Here is a 22,897-nt window from a genome sequence, read left to right as displayed (position 1 = left end):
TGGCTCATTCACTCAACATGATGTCTGCAAGGTTTGTCCATGTTGTTGCATGTATCAGAACTAAATATATTCCTTTTTATGGCTGAATAATATTCCACTGTATCTACATACCACATTTTGTTTATCCATTCATCAGTTAATGTACTTTTGGGTTGCTTCCGTCTTTTGGCAGTTGTGAATAATGTCACTATGAACATCAGTGTGCGAATACTCTTTGAGTTCCTGCTTTCGCTTCTTTTAGGTATATGCCTAGAAGTGGGACTGCCAGGTAATACAGTAATTCTATACTTAACTTTCTGAGATACCGCCAAAATGTCTTCCACAGCATCTGCACTATTTTACATTCTTACCGATAATGAATGGATGTTTCTATTTCTCAACACCCAACACTTGCAATTTTCTGTTTGTTTTTTTTAATAGTAGTCATTCTAATGGGCGTGAAATGGTATCTCATTGTTTCAATTTTTTTTAAATTTTTATTTTGAAATAATTTCAAACATATAGGACAGTTGCAAATAGAATACAAACCCCATACAGAGAACTCCAACATCCACCCCACCCCTAGATATCCGTATCTACCAGTTTTACATTTTGATACTGTTCTAGTTTGCTAATGCTGCCAGAATGCAAAACACCAGAAATGGATTGGCTTTTATAAAGGGGGTTTATTTGGTTACACACTTACAGTCTTTAGGCCATAAAGTGTCCAATGTAACGCATCAACAATTGGGTGCCTTCACTGGAGGATGGCCAACAGTGTCCGGAAAACCTCTGTTAGCTGGTAAGGCACGTAGCTGGTGTCTGCTTCAAAGTTCTGATTTCAAAATGGCTTTCTCCAGGGACATTCGCCTCTAGACTGCAGTTCCTGAAAAATGTCACTCTTAGTTGCTCTTGGGATGTTTGTCCTCTCTTAGCTTCTCCGGAGCAAGAGTCTGCTTTCAACAGCTGTCTTCAAACTGTCTCTCATCTGCAGCTCCTCTCTCAGTTTCTGTGCATTCTTCAAAGTGTCCCTCTTGGCTGTGGCAAGCTCACTCCTTCTGTCTGAGCTTATAAACTGCTCCAGTAATCAAGGCCCACACTGAATGGGTGGGGCCACGCCTCCATGAAAATTATCTGATCAGAGTTATCACCTGCTGTTGGGTGGGTCACATCTCCATGGAAACACTCAAGGATTCCAATCTAATCAGCACTAAAATGTCTGCCCCACAAGATTGCATCAAAGAACATGGCTTTTTCTGGGGGACATAATACATTCAAACTGGCACAGCTACCTTTGCATTACCTTTCTTTCTCCTTCCTTCCTTCCTTCCTTCCTTCCTTCCTCCCTCCCTCCCTCCCTCCCTCTATCCTTCCCACTCTCTTTCTTTCAGCTATATCTGTTATCTTTCTATCAGTTATCTGTCTACCCATTTATCATCTTCTGAACATTTGAGAGCAGATTGCATATATCATACTCCTTGAACTCATAACATTTCCATGTACAGTTCCTACAAACAAGGATATTCACTTATGTCATTAACTTAACTGGAGTTAATTCAAGAAAATTAATATGGATATAAAGCTTAAATTCTATGTTCCAATTTCTCCTTATGTTCCCTTTGAGCTTTTCTCCTCCATTCTTTTTTTTTTTTTTCCCTTTTTAATTTTTATTGGGGTTGTTCAGATGTCATACAATTATCCAGAGACCCAAAGTGTACAATCACTTGCCCCTCGGTACCCTCATACAGCTGTGCATCCATCACCACACTTAATTTTTGTTCCATTTTTAGAAACTTTTCATTACTCCAGACAAGAAATAAAGTGAAAGATGAAAAAAGAAAAAAAGGAAAGGAAACTCGAATCCTCCCCTATTCCTAAGCACCCCCCCTCAATTGTTGACTCGTAGTGTTGGTGTAGTACATTTGTTACTGTTTATGAAAAAATGTTGAAATACTACTAACTGTAGTATATAGTTTGCAATAGGTATATATTTCTTCCCTATATGCCCCTCTATTATTAACTTCTAATTGTATTGTCATACATTTGTTCTGGTTCCTGGAAGAGATTTCTAGTATTTATACAGTTGATCATGGACATTGCCCACCATAGGATTCAGTTTTTTTTTTTTTTTTTTCCAGTGGTATGCTTGGTGCCATGTTTTCTGCACTTTTATTAGGGATTTTGCTGTTGAAAATGGCCCCTAAGCATCAAGCCGAAGTGCTGTCTAGTGTTCTTTTCTTTTTTTTTTTTTTGAAATAAATTCAAAGTTACATGAATAGTTGCAAAAACAATACTAGCCCCATACACAGAATTCCATCATACCCTGACCCCCTGCCCCCGATAGCTCAATACACCAACTTTAACAGGCTGTTACATCGCTATTTCTTTCCCTCCGTCCCTCCCTATCTATCATCCATCATCTATTGCACTGTCTTCTGAACATATGAGAGTTAGCTGCACACATCCTTGAACATACACTATAATTCACGTATGTACTTCCCATGAACAAGAACATACTTCTATGTAATTCCATTAAGTGCAGCTAAGAAGTATAAGAGATTCAACAATGATACAATGCTTACTTTCTAAATTTCCTTTTCCTTATGTCTCAACTGTGTCCCTTTGAGCCACCTGTCCTCCCCCCTCCAATCCCATTCAAGTTCATCCTTAGCATTCAATTGTCGTCTAGTTAGGCTGTCTTTTTTTTTTCTTTTTTCAATTGTGGAAACATATATACAGCCTGAATCTTCCCATTCCGCCCCTTTCCTAGCCTTCCATTAGTGGGATTAATCACATTTAGAATGATGTTATGCTCTTTCCCACCATCCATTACTAGAAATTTCCCTTCACCTCAAACAGCAGCCCTACACTCCTTTCTTAACTTCCCATTGCCGCTTCCCCCATTTCTCTTAATCCAGACTCTACTTTTCATCTCTATGGTTATATTCTCTGATAATTTCTTTGTGTTTACTGTGGGGCTTAAAATTAACCTCTTAAATCCCTGTCAATCTTGTTTTTCTTTTGATACCACCTTCACTTCAATAGGGCACATAAACAATGTTCCTATACTCCTTCATTCTCCCACCTTTATATAGTTGTCTAAAATTACATATTTTACACTGAGTTCAAAAACCATTGACTTGTCCTTAGAGTTTGGGTATTTTTTAACATGTAGGAAGTAAATAGTGGAGTTATAGTTCAAAAATTATTGACTTCTATTTGTATTCCATTGTGTTTGGAGAATGTTCTTTGAGTATATTCAATTTTTTTTTTTTTTTTTTTTTTTAAAATTTCTTGAGGTTTGTTTTATGTCTCAGCTTATGGTCCCTTCTGGGGAAAGATCTGTGATCACTAGAGAAAAATGAGTGTCCTGGTGATTTGGGATGTAAGGTACTACATATGTCTGTTAAAATTCTCTATATCTCTTTCTCCTGTCTCTCTGTTGGTAGGGCTCCCTTTAGAATCTGAAGTAGGGCAGGTCTTTTATTGGCAAAGTCTCTCAGCATTTGTTTGTCTGTGAAAAATTTAAGCTCTCCCTCAAATTTGAAGGAGAGTTTTGCTGGATAAAGTATTCTTGGCTGGAAATTTTTCTCTCTCAGAATTTTAAATATGTCATGCCACTGCCTTCTTGCCTCCATAGTGGCCACTGAGTAGTCACTACTTAGTCTTAAATTGTTTCCTTTGTATGTGGTGAATTGCTTTTCTCTTGCTGCTTTCAGAACTTGCTCCTTCTCTTCAGTATTTGAGAGTCTGATCAGAATATGTCTTGGGATGGGTTTATTTGGATTTATTCTATTTGGAGTTCTCTGGGCATTTATGCTTTGTGTGTTTATATTGTGTAGAAGGTTGGGGAAGTTTTCCCCGACAATTTCTTTGAATACTCTCTCTAGGCCTTTACCCTTCTCTTCCCCTTCTGGGACACCAATGAGTCTTAAGTTTGGACGTTTTATTTTATCTATCGTATCCCTGAGATCCATTTCAATTTTTTTGATTTTTTTCTCCATTCTTTGTTTTGTTCTTTCATTTCCTGTTCTGTGGACTTCTAGGACACTGAGATGTTGTTCAGCTTCCTCTAGTCTTGTATTGTGAATATCCAGAGTCTTTTTAATTTGGCCAACCATTTCTTTTATTTCCATAAGATTTTCTATTTTTTTATTTACTCTTGCAATGTCTTCTTTATGCTCTTCTAGGGTCTTCTTTATGGCACTTATATCCTGGGCCACGGTCCTCTTGATGTCCTTTAAATCCTTTGCCATGTTTTCGTTCTTCTATTGTAGTTCTTTGATTAATTGTGCGAGATAACGGTGTTTCTTCCGAAATCTTGATTTGTGTGTTTGGAGCTGGATTCTCCATCTCGTCTGGTTTTATCATATGCATTAAGATTTTCTGCTGTTTTTGGCTTCTTAGCATTTGTTTTGCTTGATAGGGTTCTTTCAAGTTGCAACAAAAAAAAGGATATTGATCTAATTTTTCAGAGACACAGTTTGGTGATGTACACTTTCTCTAACTAACCAGCAGATGGCGTCTGTGAGTCACCTATATCCCTCAAGTCATTTCTCAACCTTTCTCCCGCGGTGTGTGGGGAAATGATTTTTGTGGGTTCAGTTGGAGAATTCAGTTTGGGTGTGTTGCTGGAGCCGTCCGCCCTGAATGTGGTGCGTGTGTACGGGTGGCCAGGGAGGAAGGGCAGTTCTACTGTTCAAATCTCCCAGGTTCCAGGAGATTCAAGGCCGCCGCAAGAGTCTAAGCCTTCATTTCAGTTCAGCCCCAGACCCTCTCTCACTGTCCCACAAACCACCGGACTTGGCGTAGCCTCCCTGGGTTCTCCGAGCAGGTCCCCCCTCCCAGCCGCGATCCTCCAGGAGCTCAGCTGAGGGAATGCCGTGCTATGTCACCAGTGTGTGCCATCCCTCAAGGGAAGCCCTGGGCCGCCGGGCTGTGCCGCGGGGCTCTCAGCTCGTTTCAGAATGCAGAATGTCTGAGGCTGTCTTTACTGCAACACCTTGCGGGCTGAGAACAGCTGAGGTTTTCGCCACAGAGAGAGAGTGAGGGACAGAAAAACTCCCAGGTTCACCCGTTAGCCAGAGATAGCACCCGATTCTCTTGGCTCCCTATCCTGAGATAGATATGTCCCCCGATTCTCCCAAGGTCATTTGTCACCAAAAGCCTCTGTCTGCTTGTTGAGGATTCACTGTCTGTATTGAGCAGTTAATATTAAAACCTCACTTGGAGCTGGACTGAGAGAGTGCACGGCGCAGCTTCCGTGAGGGAGGGGCTCTCGGCTCTAGGTTCTCGGCTCTCAGCGTGGGTCCGCAGTTTTACTTACAGACTTTATGCTGTGATCTCAGGCATTCCTCCCAATTCAGGTCGGTGGATGTTGAGTGTACAGTCACGTTTGTCTCCCCGCTGTTATTCCAGGTTATTTACTAGTTTTTTGTTCATTTATGAATTGTTCTGGGGGAGACTAAGTCTTCCACTTCTTTTTATGCTGTCATCTTCCCAGAATCCCCAGGATTCAGTTTTATACATTCCCAACTTTTGACCTCCACCTTTCCTTCTGGTGACATATATGACTCTGAGCTTCCCCTTTCCACCTAATTCACACACCATTCTGCACTGTTAGTTATTCTCACATCTTTCTACCGACACATCTGTTCATTTCCAAGCATTTAAGTTCATCCTAGTTGAACATTCTGCTCATAATAAGCAACCGCTCCCCATTCTTAAGCCTCGTCCTATATCTTGGTACCTTATATTTCATGTCTATGAGTTTACATATTATAATTAGTTCCTATCAATGAGACCCTGCAATAATTGTCCTTATATGTCTGGCTTATTTCACTCAGTATATTGCCCTCGAGGTTTTGTCATCAACCCATTTTTTTTTTATATGGTTTTGTTCACTCACCATACGTTCCATCCTAAGTAAATAATCGATGGTTCTTTGTATGGTCATATATTTATGTGCTCACCACCTTCACCACCATCTATATAAGGGCATCTACATTTCTTCCACAAGGCAGAAGGGAGAGTCAAAGAAGGTAGAGAGGCAAAAGAAAGAGGAAAAAAAAATGACAGCTAGGAAGTAGCAAAAGGAAAAATAACCTTAAATCAAAGTGAGTAAAGAATCAGACAATACCACCAATGACAAGTGTCTAACATGCCTCCCCATCCCCTCCTCTTATCTGCATTTACCTTGGTATATCACCTTTGCTACATTAAAGGAAGCATAATACAATGATTCTGTTAGTTATGGTCTCTAGTTTATGTTGATTGCATCCCTCCCCCAATGCCTCCCCATTTTTAACACCTTGCAAGGTTGACATTTGCTTGTTCTCCCTCGTAAAAGAACATATTTGTACATTTTATCACAATTGTTGAACACTCTAGATTTCACCAAGTTACACAGTCCCTGTCTTTATCTTTCCTCCTTTCTTCTGGTGTCTCACATGCTCCCAACCTTCCTCTCTCAACTGTATTCATACTTATCTTTGTTCAGTGTACTTACATTGTTGTGATATCATCTCCCAAAATTGTGTTCCAAACCATGCACTTCTGTCTTCTATCACTCTGTAGTGCTCCCTTTAGTATTTCCTGTAGGGAGGTTGTCTTGTTCACAAAGTCTCTCATTGTCTGTCTGTCGGAAAATATTTTGAGCTCTCCCTCATATTTGAAGGACAGCTTTGCTGGATATAGGATTCTTGGTTGGCGGTTTTTCTCTTTCAGTATCTTAAATATGTCACACCACTTCCTTCTTGCCTCCATGGTTTCTGCTGAGAGATCCACACATAGTCTTATTAAGCTTCCGTTGTATGTAATGGATCGCTTTTCTCTTGCTGCTTTCAGGATTCTGTCTTTGTCTTTGACATTTGATAATCTGATTATTAAGTGTCTTGGCATAGGCCTATTGAGATCTATTCTGTTTGGAGTACACTGCGCTTCTTGGATCTGTAATTTTATGTCTTTCATAAGAGATGGGAAAGGTTCATTAATTATTTCCTCTATCATTGCTTCTGCCCCTTTTCCCTTCTCTTCTCCTTCTGGGACACCAATGATACGTACATTATTGTACTTTGTTTCATCCTTAAGTTCCCAGAGACGTTGCTCATATTTTTTCATTCTTTTCTCCATCTGCTCCTTTGCGTGTAGGCTTTCAGGTGTTTTGTTCTCCAGTTCCTGAGTGTTTTCTTCTGCCTCTTGAGATCTGCTTTTGTATGTTTCCATTGTGTCTTTCATCTCTTGTGTTGTGCCTTTCATTTGCATAGATTCTACTAGTTGTTTTTTTGAACTTTCGATTTCTGCCTTATGCATGCCCAGTGTTTTCTTTACAGCCTCTATCTCTTTTGCAATATCTTCTCTAAACTTTTTGAATTGATTTAGCATTAGTTGTTTAAATTCCTGTATCTCAGTTGAAGTGTACGTTTGTTCCTTTGACTGGGCCATAACTTTGTTTTTCTTAGTGTAGGTTGTAATTTTCTGTTGTCTAGGCATGGTTTCCTTGGTTATCCAAATCAGGTTTTCCCAGACCAGAACAGGCTCAAGTCCCAGAGAGAAGAAATATTCAGTATCTGGTTTCCCTGCGGGTGTGTCTTAGAAAATTGCTCCACCCTGTGATGCCTCAGGTCACTGTGCTTTTCTGCCCAGCAGGTGATGCCTGTTAGCCTATAATTCTTGACTGGTGTGAGGAGGTATGGCCCTCTTCCCCAGGCTCTGGGGTTTGGTTCTGAATGGAAAGGGCCCCACCCCTTTCCTGTTAGAGAAGATAGGCCCCCTAGGGGGAGGTCATTAGCATTTCAGTGGTCTCTCTCTCTCTCTGCTTATGCTGTCTCCACCCTTCTCTGAGTCACAGCCCTGGAAACTGAAAATGACTGGGGCTTTCTACATTGAGCCGAAAAAGAAACAGATAGTCCCCTTCAGACCTAGTCCAAGGCGACCCTCTGGCTCTCCCAGGTCAGTCATCACCCAAAGCCTCTGTCTGTTTTTTGGGGATTCGTACCTGTAGTGAGCAGTTCACACTCGCTACTTAAAACCCCAGTTGGAGCTCAGCTGAGCTATATTCGCTCGCTGGGAGAGAGCTTGTCTCTGGCACCACGAGGCTTTGCAGCTCAGGCTATGGGGGAGGAGGTCTCGCAACTTGCATCTGCAGGTTTTACTTGCAGATTTTATGCTGTGATCTTGGGCATTCTTCCCAATTCAGGTTGGTGTATGATGAGTGGATGGTCTCGTTTGTCCCCCCGCAGTTATTCTGGATTATTTACTAGTTGTTTCTGGTTTTTTTTTGGTTGTTCCAAGGGGCCTATTTAGCTTCCACTCCTCTCTATGCTGCCATCTTGCCCGTTCTCCTCCATTCTTAGATCCACTCCAGTATCATATATTGCATTGATTGTCATTATCTCTTAACTTTTTTTTTTAATTAACTATATCAAAAAAATTTTTTTAAAGATATACAATAAAAAAAATTTGAAACAAATCATAACAAGGTAGTAAGAAAAAGACAACTAACCTAAAATAACTACTTTACTTCCAACATGTTCCTACTCTACCCCAAGAAAATAAGCTAATATAGCAACATTTCTGTGAGTTTGTTCCTACCATACCTATCAGAAATTAACAAACCGTAGTCATTCCTGGGCATTCCCAGAACGTTAAATTTACCCACAATAGCTTATCTGTTCTTATTGGGTTATTGTTCCCCTTTCATTAATTGCTCTCTATTGCTAGTTCCCCTACATTCTACATTATAAACCATTTATTTTAGGAGTGTGTTGTTTAACCTCCAGGTGTTTGTGAATTTTCTAAGTCTCTGATGGTTATTGACTTCTAATTGTATTCTATTGTGATCAGAGAATGTGCTTTGAATAATTTTCATTTTTTAAATTTATTGAGGGTTGTTTTATGTCCCAGCATATGTTCTATTCTGGAGAAAGTTCCATGATCACTAGAGAAGAATGTGTATCCTGGTGATTTGGGATGTGATGTTCTATATATGCCTGTTAAATCAAATTCATTTATCAGATTGTTTGGGTTTTCAATTTGCTTATTGGTCTTCTGTCTGGTTGATCTATCTATAGGAGAAAGTGATGTGTTGAAGTCTCCCACAATTATTGTTGAAACATCCATTGCTTCCTTTAGTTTTGCCAGCATTTGTCTCATGTATTTTGTGGCACCATGATTGGGTACATAAACATTTATAATTGTTATTTCTTCTTCTTGAATTGCCCCTATTATTAGTATGTATGGCCTTTTTTGTCTCTCCTAACATCCTTGCATTTAAAGTCTATTTTATCTGAGGTTAATATTGCTACTCCTGCTTTCTTTTGGCTGTAGCTTGCATGAAGTATTTTTTCCATCCTTTCACTTTCAATTTCTTTGTGTCCCTGTGTTTAAGATGAGTCTCTTGTATGCAACATATTGATGGTTCATATTTTTTGATCCATTCTGCCAATCTGTGTCTTTTAATTGGGGAGTTTAACCCATTTATATTCAATGTTATTACTGTGAGGGCATTTCTTGAATCAGCCGTACTATCCTTTGGTTTATGTTTGTCAGATATATTTTCCCCCCTCTCTCTTCATGTCCTTTATTGAACCAATATTGAATCTCTTTAGTACTGAACCTTTCTCCATCTCTTTCTCTCCTTTCTTTGTTTCTCTGTCTGTAGGGCTCCCTTTAGTATCTGAAGTAGGGCAGGTCTTTTATTAGCAAAATCTCTCAGCATTTGTTTGTCTGTGAAAAATTTAAGCTGTCCCTCAAATTTGAAGGAGAGTTTTGCTGGATAAAGTATTCTTGGCTGGAAATTTTGCTCTCAGAATTTTAAATATGTCACGCCACTGCCTTCTTGCCTCCATGGTGGCTGCTGAGTAGTCACTACTTAGTCTTATGTTGTTCCCTTTGTATGTGGTGAATTGCTTTTCTCTTGCTGCTTTCAGAACTTGCTCCTTCTCCTCGGTATTTGACAGTCTGATCAGAATATGTCTTACAGTGGGTTTATTTGGATTTATTCTATTTGGAGTTCACTGGGCATTTAAGCTTTGTGTATTTATATTGTGTAGAAGGTTTGGGAAGTTTTCCCCAACAATTTCTTTGAATACTCTTTCTAGACCTTTACCCTTCTCTTCCCCTTCTGGGACACCAAAGAGTCTTATGTTTGGACATTTTGTTTTATCTATCATATCCCTGAGGTCCTTTTTTATTTTTTTCCCCATTCTTTCTTTTGTTCTTTCATTTTTCATTCTGTGGTCCTCAAGGTCACTGATTTGTTGTTCAGCTTCACTAGTCTTGTACTATGAGTATCCAGAATCTTTTTAATTTGGTCAACAGTTTCTTTTATTTCCATAAGAGCATCTATTTTTTTATTTTCTCTTGCAATTTCTTCTTTATCCTCTTCTAGGGTCTTCTTCATGTCCTTCATATCTTGTGCCATGCTCTCATTGTTTGTCTTTAGTTCTTTCATTAATTGCTCCAGTACTGTGTCTCCTCTGATCTCTTGATTTGGGTGTTTGGGTTTGAGTTATCCATATCACCTGGTTTTATCATATGCCTTAAAATTTTCTGTTGTTTTTGGCCTCTTGGCATTTGCTTTACTTGATAGGGTTCTTTTAGGATATGTAGGATTATTCAAAGACTAATCTCTAATGTGCCAGATCTACAGCTTGGTTGTGAACACTTTCTCTAACTAACCAGCAGATGGTGTCCACGAGTCACCTATTCCCCTCAAGTCAGTTCTCCCCAACTTTGTCTTTGTGGTGTGTGGGGGTCTGATTCTTGTGGGGTCCAATTGGTGCACCAAGTTTGGGTGTGTTGCTGGTGCTGTCTGCCCTGAATGTGGGGCCTGTGTCTGAGTGGTTAGGGTGGGAGGGCAGCTTTAATAATGAAACCTCCCAGGTATTCTGGAGAGTTAAGGCTTTTGCAAGAGTCTAAACCTTCATTTCAGTCTCGCCACCGATTGTCTCTGCTGCTGACCCACACGTCCTTGGTATTGGCGTATGGTCCCTGGGATTTCCGAGTGCATCCGTCTTCCAAGCTGTGCCCTTCTAGGGCTTCTGCTGAGGGAAGGCTGTGCTACGTCACAAGTTCGCGCCGTCCCTCAAGGGAAGTTCTGGGCCACCGGGCTGTGTAGTTGTGTTCCCAGCCTGCTGTAAGGATGGCTGTACGGGGCATGCCAGTTTCCCCCTTTTCGTACAGCTCCGCCTTCCCAGCTCTAGGACAATTAGCTGTGGGTGCATGAAAGACTATTGTCCCCGCCCGACACTGTGGTGTGTGCTTATGTCCCTGGAAACACCCCATCACACTGGGTTTCCTGGCGCGGCTCTGGGCAGTGGCCCCGGCGCTGGACAAGAGCGTTCCCAGTCTGCTGGGAAGATGGCTGCAAGGGGCATGGTTTTTTTCCCCTTTTGGCTAACCTCTGCCTTCATCACTCCAAGACAGTTAGCAGGGGCTTTGTGAAAGGCTATCTTGCACACTAGATATTGAGGCGTTCACACAGCCCTTTCCTGCCGCGCTTCACTGTGTGGTTCTCGCTGCTGTATTTCCAGCCACTTTTGGGTATTTTTAAAAAAGAACTGGTCCAGCTCCAAACGCCAACCCTTGGTTTCCCCTCACTGCAGTGTGGCTGCTGGATATTCAGCGGCTTACTCACTCGTTTCAGAATGCAGACTCCCGGTTTCACCAGTACACGGTCCCTATGGATTTAGCAGACCTTGTGCAGCTGGTGCATCGCTGGAACTCTCATTGTTTCAATTTGCATTTCCCTGATGGCTAATGATGTTGAACATCTTTTCATGTGCTTTTTGGCCATTCGTTTGTCTTCTTTGGAGAGACTTACATTCATGTCTTTTGCCCAGTTTTTAATTGGGTTTATCTGTTTGCTGTTAAGTTGAAGGATTTCTTTGTATATTCTGAATATTAAGCTTTTATCGGATATGTGGTTTCCAAGTACTTTCTCCCATTGTGTAGGTTGTTGTTTTTACTTTCACAGTGAAGTCATTTAGCTGCAAAAGTTTTTAATTTTAGTCAGGTACCATTTATCTATTTTTTCTTTCATTGCTTATGCTTTGGGTGTAAAGTCTGAGAAACTATTGCCTGCCACCAAGCCCTGAAAATGCTTCGCTGCATTTTCTTGAAGGAGTTTGATAGTTCTGGCTCTTATATTTAGGTCTTTGATCCAGTGTGAGATAGGGTGCTTCTTCATTCTTTTTCAAATGGAGCTCCAGTTTTCCAAGCACCATTTGTTGAAAAGACTTTTTTTTTTTCACAATTTAGTGGTCTTTGCCCCCTTGTCAAAAATCCATTTGGCCATAATATGAAGGTTGGTTTCTGAACTCTCACTTTGATTCCATTGGTCTGTATGTCTGTCCTTCTGTCAGTACCATGTTCTTTTGATTACTGTTGCTTTGTAGTAATTTCTTAGGTTGGGACATGTGAGTCCGTCAACTTTATTCTTTTTCAAAATGGCTTTGGCTATTCGTGGCCCCTTACTTTTCCAAATAAATTTGATGATTAGGTTTTACATTTCTGCAAAGAAGATTTTTGGAATTTTTATTTGGATGATGCTGAATCTTTAAATCACTTTTGTTATAGTTGACATCTTAATAATATTTAGGCTTCTAATCCATGACACAGAATGTCCTTCCGTTTATTTAAGTCTTTGGTTTCCTTTAGCAACGTTTTATAGTTATCTCTGTGCAGGTCCTTTATATCTTTGGTTAGATTTATTCCTAGATATTTGATTCTCTTAGTTGCTATTGTATATGGAATTTTTTTTTTCTTGATTTCTTCTTCCAGTTGCTCATTGCTTGTGTATGGAAACACTCCTGATTTGGGTGTGTTGGTCTTATACCCCTTCACTTTGCTGAATTCATTTTTTTTTTTTTTTGATGCAATATCTTTTCATTTTTTATTTAGTTTTCTTCTAGCTAAATAGTTTGAAATAGTTTATTGTTAATAATTCTACAGTCCTGCAATTACAAAACAAATAGTATCACAACATACAGAAATAAATGGCCTTACTACTACTATAAATATTTTAAAGAAAGGTTATTAATTAGCTTTGTCTTGAGCTTATGTTATAATGAAGGAGTCACAAAATACTTAGACTACTGAAAAGGGTAAGTGAATTTTTATTGTAGCAATTTGGTTCAATCTTTGCAAGAAAAGGAGAGACTCTCCACTAAAAATGTGTTTCCAAGGATTTTCCAACAAAGAAGACAAACATGAGAGAATACTAAATCTATATAAATTAAATCAATGGACTAAACACATTTTTGAAGAGGTTCATAAGGCATTTAAGAATACCTTAAATAACTTGCACACTATTTTCATACTATTGTCAGTTATATCACTGCAAGCAGTAAAGCACTCAATGGTTGTACGTGTCAAAATTTCCTTTCTTATAGCTAGTCAGATTTTAGCTGATTTTATGGAAACTTGTAACTGCCAATACAAGTAGGTGTTCAGGGAACTACTTCACAAAGCAGTGCTGAAAACCTTGTAATCCGATTTTGACAGCCTGTAATGCCAACTTCCAAATTTCCTTCTCCACCGCCAGTGATTAAAATGAAATTGACATTCATTTCAATTGTAAAATAAGTAATATTAGGAGCAGAACTCAAGGAAAAGTACATGTGGGTCCCTTGGCCAAACTGCCAGACTGCCTGTCTAACATTAAGTGTTCACTACTCTGCCCTACTGCCACATGCTTTCAGAAGTGTTTCCCCCTCCACAGTCTCTTCTGTGGACATATAACTATTACAGCACTTACTAAATTCAAACCACTGATTATGTCTTACCCCTCTATTAGTTGATGACAGACTGTCTTTGCTCATTTCTATATTCCTTGATCCTATCACAAGGTCTGGTATGCATTAAATCCTCAACAAATGTCTGCTGAATGAATATATGAATGAAAAAACTAAACTATTGACTCCAGATGTTTTAACCAAACATTGCAGTAACTATTTCATTACTTAAAACTATATTTTATATCACATTCACACAAAGAAAACTAGTAATTTCAGCTCATTCCCAACATCAATACATTAATCCTTATGCTTATTTATATACATGTACATGGGATTATTATACACTGGTACAATGTAGGAGTAGCTCTGAGCACCTACTCTTCATTCACATTCACAGATACATTAAATTATCTGATTATGGAGACACACAGATGTATTAAAAGGCCTTAGCACCAACAGGCAATTCCTAAAGAAATATGCCTCAGGAAATGATATTATAATAATATTAATATAGATGTGAAATTTTATTTTAATAACCAAGTCTATGTCTACTTTCAAATGAGGCCTTTTACATGACAAAAGTTTTTTATTTTAATTTCCCTTTGGTACAAGAAACAAGCCATAAAGCAACAGATTCTGCCAGTTTTAATACTTTAACATAACCACTTTATGTTTCTTCCCCTTTTATATTCCTATAGTAAATTCCATTGCAGTGAATTCTGTTGTTAGCCACATTGACTGTTATTACAAATTCACTGTTAGAGAGCTTTCAGGATCAATATATTACAAAGACGCTAGGCTTCAGGAAGAGAAAACCAGCATCTGAAATTTAAGTGAAAAGTAATACAGATACAATTCTTTCCATCAAAAAGGTCAGAGATTGCTGTGTATTGGAGTATTCTGTATTTTGAATAATTATGTGTAAAACTAAAGAATTGTCAATAAATAATTTTTACTCCTTCAAAGTAAAAAAGATGCTAATAAAGTACTTTTCATACTTGTTTATTCTTCATAGTGAATATACATAAATAAATCAATCTTCTAGTTGACTACTGACAAACGAAAATATTTGAATTTTTAAAATACAGAGCCCTTAGTAACAATTTTTATGGGATTTTATCCATAGTTTCTTACACTTTAGATAAGTAACCATTAAAACAAAGAAGTCAATGACAGATATTCATTTAAACTATATCATAGATCAAGAAACATACATTCAGAAAAGATTTAAGGCCACTCTGTAAAAGCCTCTCATAAAACCCAACAAACCGTAAAGTTGCAAGCAGACTTCAAAGGACCGAAATATTAGTTTGTGTTGCGCCATGATTAGGAAAGTCTCCCACTGTTGACATTTTCATGTTCTTAGTTTATCAATCAAATAATCAGCTGTGATAAACCAGTAGGAATTGACTCTATAAACAAATTTTGATATGAAGCCAAGCTGAGTGACCGGTGCCAGAACATGAAGGTGCAAATGGGAAATAGAACAGAATGGTGGCATATGGAAACCCATCCTCGTATTTTTGAAGTCAGTGAAATTATTCCTTTCAAGAATGGTTTTTCCAACAATTACCATTTTCTCAACCAGTTCTACTTGATCTTTCTTTAATTCTTTGCAGTTTCTAATGTGCTTCTTTGGCACCACAAGATAATGATGAGGTGCTGCTGGTTTGATATCTTTGAAGCAAACCAGGTCTTCATTTTGCTGTCATAGTCCTCGGGCTCCGGTGACTCTGAGGCGGCCCCTGAGGTCTCCGTTGTGGACATCGTCGGTCGTGCAGTCGCCGCTGCCTCACAGTCAGCGTCTGACCTGGTGCTGTAGGTCACCTGCTCCGCCGCCATCACGCTCGGGCCCCACGCAAGGCCCGCCTACCGCACCGCCTACGTCTCACCTCCTGAATTCATTTTTTAGCTCTAGGAGTATTGTTGTGGATTTTTCAGGATTTTCTGTATATAGGATTATGTCCTCTGCAAATAGGAAAGTTTTCTTTCTTCCTTTCCAATTTGGATGCCTTTTATTTCTTTTGTCTTGCCTAAATGCTCTGGCAAGAACTTCTAGTACAACGTTGAATCATTGTGATGACAGTGGGCATCCTTCTCTTATTCCTGATCTCAGAGGAAAAGCTTTCAGTCTTTGACCATTAAGTAGGATATTGGCTGTGAGTTTTTCATGTATGCCCTTTATCATGTTGAGGAAGTTTCCCTCTATTCCTAGTTTTTTTCAAGTAGGGGTGCTGGATTTAGTCAAATAACTTGGATTCAGTTTGATAATATTTTGTTGAGGATTTTTGTATCTGTATTCATAAAGGATATTGGGCTGTGATTTTCTTTTCTTGTGGTATCTTTATCTAGCTTTAGTAGGAGGGTGATGTTGGCTCTTAGAATGAGTTAGAGAATGTTCCCTCCTCTTCCTTTTTGGGAAACTTTGAGCAGGGTAAGTGTCAAAGCTTTGGTAAAATTCTCCTGTGAAGCCGTCTGGTGGCTTTTCTTTCTTGGGAGCTTTCTGTTTACTAACTCAGTCTCTTTACTAGTTATTGGTTTGTTGAGATGTTTCTTCTTGAGTCAGCACTGGTAGTTTGTGTATTTCTAGGAATGTTTCCATTTCATCTAGGTCATCCAATTTGTTGTCGTACAGTTGTTCATAGTATCCTCTTATCTTTTTATTTCTGTTGGGTCAGTACTGAGGTCTGCTTTTCATTTCTAATTTTAGTTACTTTTGTCCTCTCTTTTCTTTGTCATTCTAACTAAATGTTTGTCAATTTTATTGATCTTTTCAAAGGACAAACTTTTGGTTATTTTGTTTCTCTATGTTTTTAAAATTCTCTTTCAATTATCTCTGCTTTAATCTTTGTTATGCCTTTCCTTCTGCTTATTTTTGGTTTAGTTTTTTCTTCTTTTTCTGGATTCTTTAGTTTTGAGGTAAGGCCTCTCCTTTCAGTTCTGTCTTCTTTTTTCATGTAAGCATTTAGAGCTATAAACTTCCCTCTCAGCACTGCCTTTGCTATATCTCATAAGTTTTGTTATGTTTTCATTTTTCATTCGCCTCAAGATATTTCCGAATTTCCCTTGTGATTTCCTAATTTCCCTTGTGATTTCTTCTTTGACCCATAGGTTGTTTAAGAGTACATTGTTTAATTTTCACATATTTGTGAATTTTCCCTTTCTCCCTCTGTTATTGGTTTCTAGCTTCATTCCATTGTGTTCAGAGAAGATACGTTGTATGATTTCAATTTTTTTAAATTTATTGAGACTTGTTTTGTGACCTGGCATGTAGTCTGCCCTAAAGAATGATCCATGTGCACTAGGGAAGAATGTGTATTCTGCTTATGTTGGGTTAAGTGTTCTATATATGTCTGTTAGGTCTAGCTGATTTATAGTATTGTTCAAGTCTTCTGTTTCCTTATTGATCTTCTGAATAAATGTTCTGTGCATTATTGAAAGTGGTGTGTTGAAATCTATTAATGTAAAACGGTCTGTTTCTCCCTTCAAATCTGTCAATATTTGCTTCCTATATTTTAAGGATCTTCTGTTATATGCATAGATACTTATAATTTTATGTCTTCTTGTTGAATTCACCCCTCTATCAGGGTATAAAGACCCTTTGTACTGCATAAAAGTTTTTGACTTAAAGCCTATCTTAGCTAATATTAATGTAGCTACCCCAGCTCTCTTTTGGTTACTACTTGCATGTTATGTTTTTTTTCCATTCTTTCACTCTCAGCCTGCTTATGTCTTTGAATTTAAGGTGAGTCTCTTGTAAACAGCCTGTAGTTATGTCATGCTTTTTTATCCATTCTGCCTATCTATCTATGCCTTTTGACTGGAGAATTTAATCCATTTAATGTACCTGCTAACAATGCAGGGATTTTTTTTGTGTTTGTAAGTCTTACACCTTTTTTACTGTAAATTCTTCTGTTAGTATGTATGTATTTGGCTTTTTGTAATGTACCATTCTGAGTCCCTTTTCATTTCTTTCTGAAGATATTTTTCATGTATTTTCTTTGTGGTTACCATGGGGTTAAAATATGACATCCTAAATCTATAGCAATCATATTTGGTATGATACCAACTTATCTTCAAAAGCATACACATACACTGCTCCTCTACTCTTCCATTTCTCTGTCTTTTTTGTATTTGTTACAAATTATATCTTTGTACATTATGTGCCCCAAACTGTCAATCATATATCATACTTTTTATGCATTTGCATTTTAGCACCTATAAGAAGTGGAGTTATTTAACAAACAGGACAATACAATGGTACCAGCATTCGTAATTACTCATGTGGTTACCTTCACCAGAGATCTTTCTCTCTTTATGCTGTTTTGATCCACTGTCTAGTGTCCTTTACTTTCAATCCAAAGAATTCCCTTTAGCATTGCTTTGTAAGGTAGGTCTCGTGCTGACAAACTCCTTCAGCTTTTTAAATCTGGGAATGTCTCAATCTCTCCCTCATTTTTGAAAGAAAGTCTTACCACACAAAATTTTTGGCTAGCGGTTTTTTTTTTAAACAGTACTTTGAATTTTTTATACCACTGCCTTCTTGCCTCCATGGTTTCGAATGAGAAACTAGCACTCAGTCTTATTGGGATTCCCTTGTACAGAACTCATTGCTTTGAGAAATTGTCTATTGTCTGCGGAATTTTTTATTTCACTAATTGTGTTCCCCTTCTCCACCATTTCTCTAGATAGATTCCCATATTGTTCATTCATTGTTTTCCTCTTGTCCTTTGGTTCTTTCTCCATGTTTTTCTTTATATCCTTGAGTTTATTAATGATAATTATTTTAAAGTCTCTGTCCCTTAAGTTCAAAGGCCAGTCCTCTTTGTATCCAGCAATTGATATGGCAGAGATTTTCTTGAATGCCAGGAGCTAATAAAAACAAACAAACCTAGTCTAAAAGCATCTTTCACTGTCTTTGTAAACTGGCTCTGCTTTGGCTGGTGGTCTCCTTATCAAGAACATCAGCCCAAGGCAAATGGGAAGTGCAGAGTCCTCTCTGTCTTATCTGAGCCTGTGTGGAACCTTAGCTGGGAGCCTGCTTCTTTTTCCTGGTTGTGATTGCTGGATTGCTTAGGAATTCCCCATTTATAGTTTACAGGAGTTTAAGTGAAAGCCTCCTCTACTTTCTTTGAAGTAGATCTCCTCCCCCTCCTGGGTGTGTTCTTGAGTAACTTAATTCAGGTAGTCCTTTGCCCCAGGCTACTTCAACTTAATTGTTTCTCACACTGTCCCAGATGTCTGTAAGCAGCTTCTCTGCCCTCACTACAAACTCTGGGAGACAAGTTCCCTGGCTCAGTCTCTCAGACTTCCACTGGATACATTGGCACTGACATATATGCACCCCACTGTGCACACAGGGGCACTCTGCTCCTTCTGAAACGGTCAGGAACTCACGATGGGAGTGCACATGGACGCCACTCTGCGTTGTGGAGGGCTCGGGAGAGGGACCAGCAAGGGCATGTGGCGCTCCTTCAATGGATTTGAAGCTGTGTTTTCTTAATTCGGCACTTGCCAGGTTAATGCAGCCCTTTAACTGTTTTCCATAGTTTTGAGGAAAGTTACTGTCTTTAAGATTCCTCTGCCACCTTTGCCCAAGGAGAGTTGGAAGAATAGCCACCTTCAGAGCTGCCCCCAGAGATCTGAAGTAGCTGATCAAAGGTAGAGGTCTGAGATCAGACCACATACCCCCAGAGTTTGGAGGACTGGGCACTTATGACCTACTCTGGCAGCAGCAGAGCTCCAGTTCCCACTGCGGCCTACCACAAGGCTGTGGAAAGTGGAATGGTAGCTGCTACAGGCAGGGTAAAGACCTTTCACTGGTCTTTATCACAATTTACCAGCCTCTTCCTCCCGCTTTTCCCTGGATGCTGCGCAGTGTTCCCCTAGACTCAGGGCTTCCAAAGTGGTTGATTCAGACAGTGTCTGCTAGTTCAATAGTTGTTTTGGTGGAGGGACTGATTTCTGGAGCTTCCTACTGTACCATCTTCCCACAATTCAAGTGAGATTCTTAAACTTAGCTGTTTTTAATTTACCTCCCCAACAAAATTTCTTATTTGCTAATTATTTAAACTTAGCTTATTGTTAAGAACTTACAGAAGAACTGACTTTTTCTTCCTTCATTTCAATTGTAGGACTTCTGCTAAATTCTGCCTAATGAAAGTTCAATCATATCTTTGGTTTGCATTGTTCAACAAGAACCAATGGATGTTTTAATTTTTCAAATGATGAAAAGAATGAAAATTTGTATCAGTATTTGTAAATATCCCATATAGTTCTGGTTTTATTTTGTTTGTAATTTCCTTTTTAGCCTAGTCAATAACTGAAGTAAAGTATTAATGACTTGTTTTGCAGAATCCTTGCAGCCTTTTCTGGATGCCTGTAGCAACACTTTATTTTTTCGTACTTGCTCTGTGCTGCTTCGAACCCCTAAGCTTGATCTTCAAATACTAGAAAAGCTCAGTATTATTCTACAGAAACTTTCCAAAATCAAGTAAGAATTTATTATTTCTAGCATTTTTATTGAAAGGTATCTTATCATGTTCATTTGCACTTTTTTGAATCCCATATTAGTTCAACTTTTATTAGAAAATCAAAAGTTCAAATATACAGATGTAGAAAATGCTCATGTATGTTAAGACCACATACTTAATGATAAACTAGAATTAGAGTGTTAATCTTAGAATATCTATGAACATCAGGTTACACAGATAGGAGTAAATAAAACTTAGGAATTTTTTGCGAGCAAGTGATAATATCAGAACAAATCATTGCAGTGTTATTCTGAGAAGTGAAAATTAAATAGATAAAATATATTTTGCAGATCCTTATTTGATGAACTAAAGTGAGTTTAAGGAATGGGAATGAATCAAGCAGTAAATATTTAAAATAGCTTTGGTAAATGGGCTTATTTTCAGAAAATATTATAGATTGGCTACCGCTACTAATTTTTAGTTTATCATGAGAATCAAGGGCTTTCTTTTTAAATTCCTTCTCTCTTTTTTTCCCTAACTCAAACACTGGTAAATCAATTTTTAAGTTATAAATTAAGAACATAGATTTTAAGCCATATTTTCTTTGAATCTTGATAATAGTCCAGTTTTCCCTTGATGCAAATCTGAACACCTGTCTCATTTCATTTTTGCAACAGTGTTTGTGGTTTAGCTCCCTTTTAACCCTTCTAACCCTTTTTCCTCACCTATGATTTCTATGGTAGAGAATTTAGATAATTTAATAGACCTCAGTATACCTAAAATAGTAAATGTAATGCATTTTAAATTATTTCTAAATGGTTGAGAGTAGGTCCTTATGTTCTTTTTGTGCTGTGTACCAAGTTGTTAACTGTCAAATTATAATCTCATTCTCAACTCACCAAATTATTAGTTTTGGCCTGGTAACAATTTATTGGTTCACTGTCCTCCTTTCTTGCTGACTATACCATGATTTTTTTGGTTTGTAATCAGTAAATTTTCATAAGGTTTGTTTCGGTTTATCCTGTGGTACCAAGAAGCTGCAATAACATTACTTAGATTTAATTCTTTCTTAGCTTTTAATTCATGGGATTTTTTTTTTCTTAAGTGGAACCAAAGTGCAATTGTATATCTTTGGTCCAAAACGTGTACTATTAGTGATGTGTTTTGTAGCTTATGTTCATTTTAGACTTAGATAAATAAATAGTACAAAGCTCAAACAAGGCTATTGAGATTAGTTGATGCTCAAACACGTCTGAAAGTGAATCTTTAAAATCACAAAGATTTAATCCTTTTTTTAATAAGTGGATGTTGCATATGGTTATTTGATAATTTCTCTCAGGAAATGTAAGAAATGTGTTTTAAGATACAATTCTAAATGATTGAAAATTAAATTACTGTCTAGTTATAAGAAAGGGGATGGTTGAAAACTTATAAGTATTTTGGAACTAAGTCAAAAGGTAAATTAATATTCTGCCACTTTAAAAAGCCCAGCATACTTAAAATTATTTGACTCTTTTTGTAGCTGTGAAGAAAATTTCTCAAGCTCTATAATAGTGCATAGAGCAAAGAGAATTGATACCTGATACAGATTTCAGAATAAAAAACTCTTCCTTTTTCTTTTGAATGCTTTCCCACTTCAGGCCTTTCTCATAAGACCTATTTTGTTTGTCTCAGCACCTTAATCCTTTAGCTACCTGTTTCCTCCACTATTTTTAAAAACAGGTGCAATCCCCACATAAATATATAAGTAATCTCTCAATGTCATTACTGATAAACTTTCCAAGTATGTGTAATTAATTAATGTACTCATTCTCTTACAGGAGTAATAAGAAGCTCTTTGAACTCTTCACAATTCATATGATGCTTCAAGAAATACAGAGAACAACCCATCCAGAGCATGCCTTTCTCTGTATTAATCTAAATTCAACTCTGTTCAATTTGGGTTTAACAAAATGTAACTCCCTAGTCTCCAATGCAAGTCGTTAGACTGGCTTATTATTTCGATACATTATATATGTCCTTCTTATTTGTAGAACTAAAAATCACCAAAGTAACTAAATTTCTACCAAGTAAAGTTATCAGTAGCATCGTTTATCATGAAAGATAAATACAGAAGCTTTTATTTTTAAAATGTTTAAATGAAATCTGTCAAAACTATGGAATTTTTGGACTGTTTCAGTTCAACTAATATAGTATTCATGTACAAGACAGAATTTCCAGAATTAGTGACACTTGGGTTACTTTTTGTAAAAAGTGTTTTAAGAAAATTCTTTATTTAAATTATGTGATTATTTGGAATAAAATTGGTGCTTATATGGGAATACGATTAGATCATTGCATCATTCTGTTTTCTTAATATATTAGAATTTCCCCCTTTGGAAGCAAAAGGTACGTATTTCTTAACTATCTTGATATCATAAATGATTCTCTATATCCTGGATTTATAAATGTTGATTTTTTAATTGTGCTCTTCATGAGTTACCTTAGAGAAGGCACTTTAATTTTTTTCTGTTTTATTTTTTCAAGATAATGATTACCAAAGTGTTTATGTATTATGTAGGAATTTTTTTTTTTAAACAGGAAAAAATAAATAAAATGTCATAGTCTCATCACCCAGAGATATCTCTTGCTGTAACCAAAGCTGAATAAAATGACCAGAGGCCTGGGTGAAATGGAGATGGTGGAACATGGGACTCAGGACAAAAT

General features: G+C 37.8%; 1 protein-coding gene across 13 annotated transcripts in view; it reads left to right on the top strand.

The window, feature by feature from the left end:
- CCDC138 (coiled-coil domain containing 138) overlaps positions 1-22,511 on the top strand; it is a 121,018-nt gene extending 98,507 nt beyond the window's left edge. For 9 of the 13 annotated variants that reach the window (XM_037807146.1, XM_037807150.1, XM_037807149.1 and 6 more), the window contains 2 exons: positions 20,073-20,211; positions 22,012-22,510. In XM_037807146.1, coding sequence (XP_037663074.1) covers positions 20,073-20,211; positions 22,012-22,177 — 305 coding nt within the window. In that variant the 3' untranslated portion in view covers positions 22,178-22,510. Of the gene's footprint in view, positions 1-20,072; positions 20,212-22,011 lie in introns of all 13 variants that reach the window. The other 4 variants (XM_037807147.1, XM_037807148.1, XM_037807145.1 and 1 more) reach the window with 2 other exon arrangements.
- Positions 22,512-22,897: the final 386 nt, after the last annotated feature.

Source organism: Choloepus didactylus, chromosome 17 (assembly GCF_015220235.1).
Source record: "Choloepus didactylus isolate mChoDid1 chromosome 17, mChoDid1.pri, whole genome shotgun sequence".
NCBI lineage: Eukaryota > Metazoa > Chordata > Mammalia > Pilosa > Megalonychidae > Choloepus > Choloepus didactylus.
Note: the sequence above shows the minus strand (reverse complement) of the source record. Positions and strands in the feature narration are given on the sequence as shown.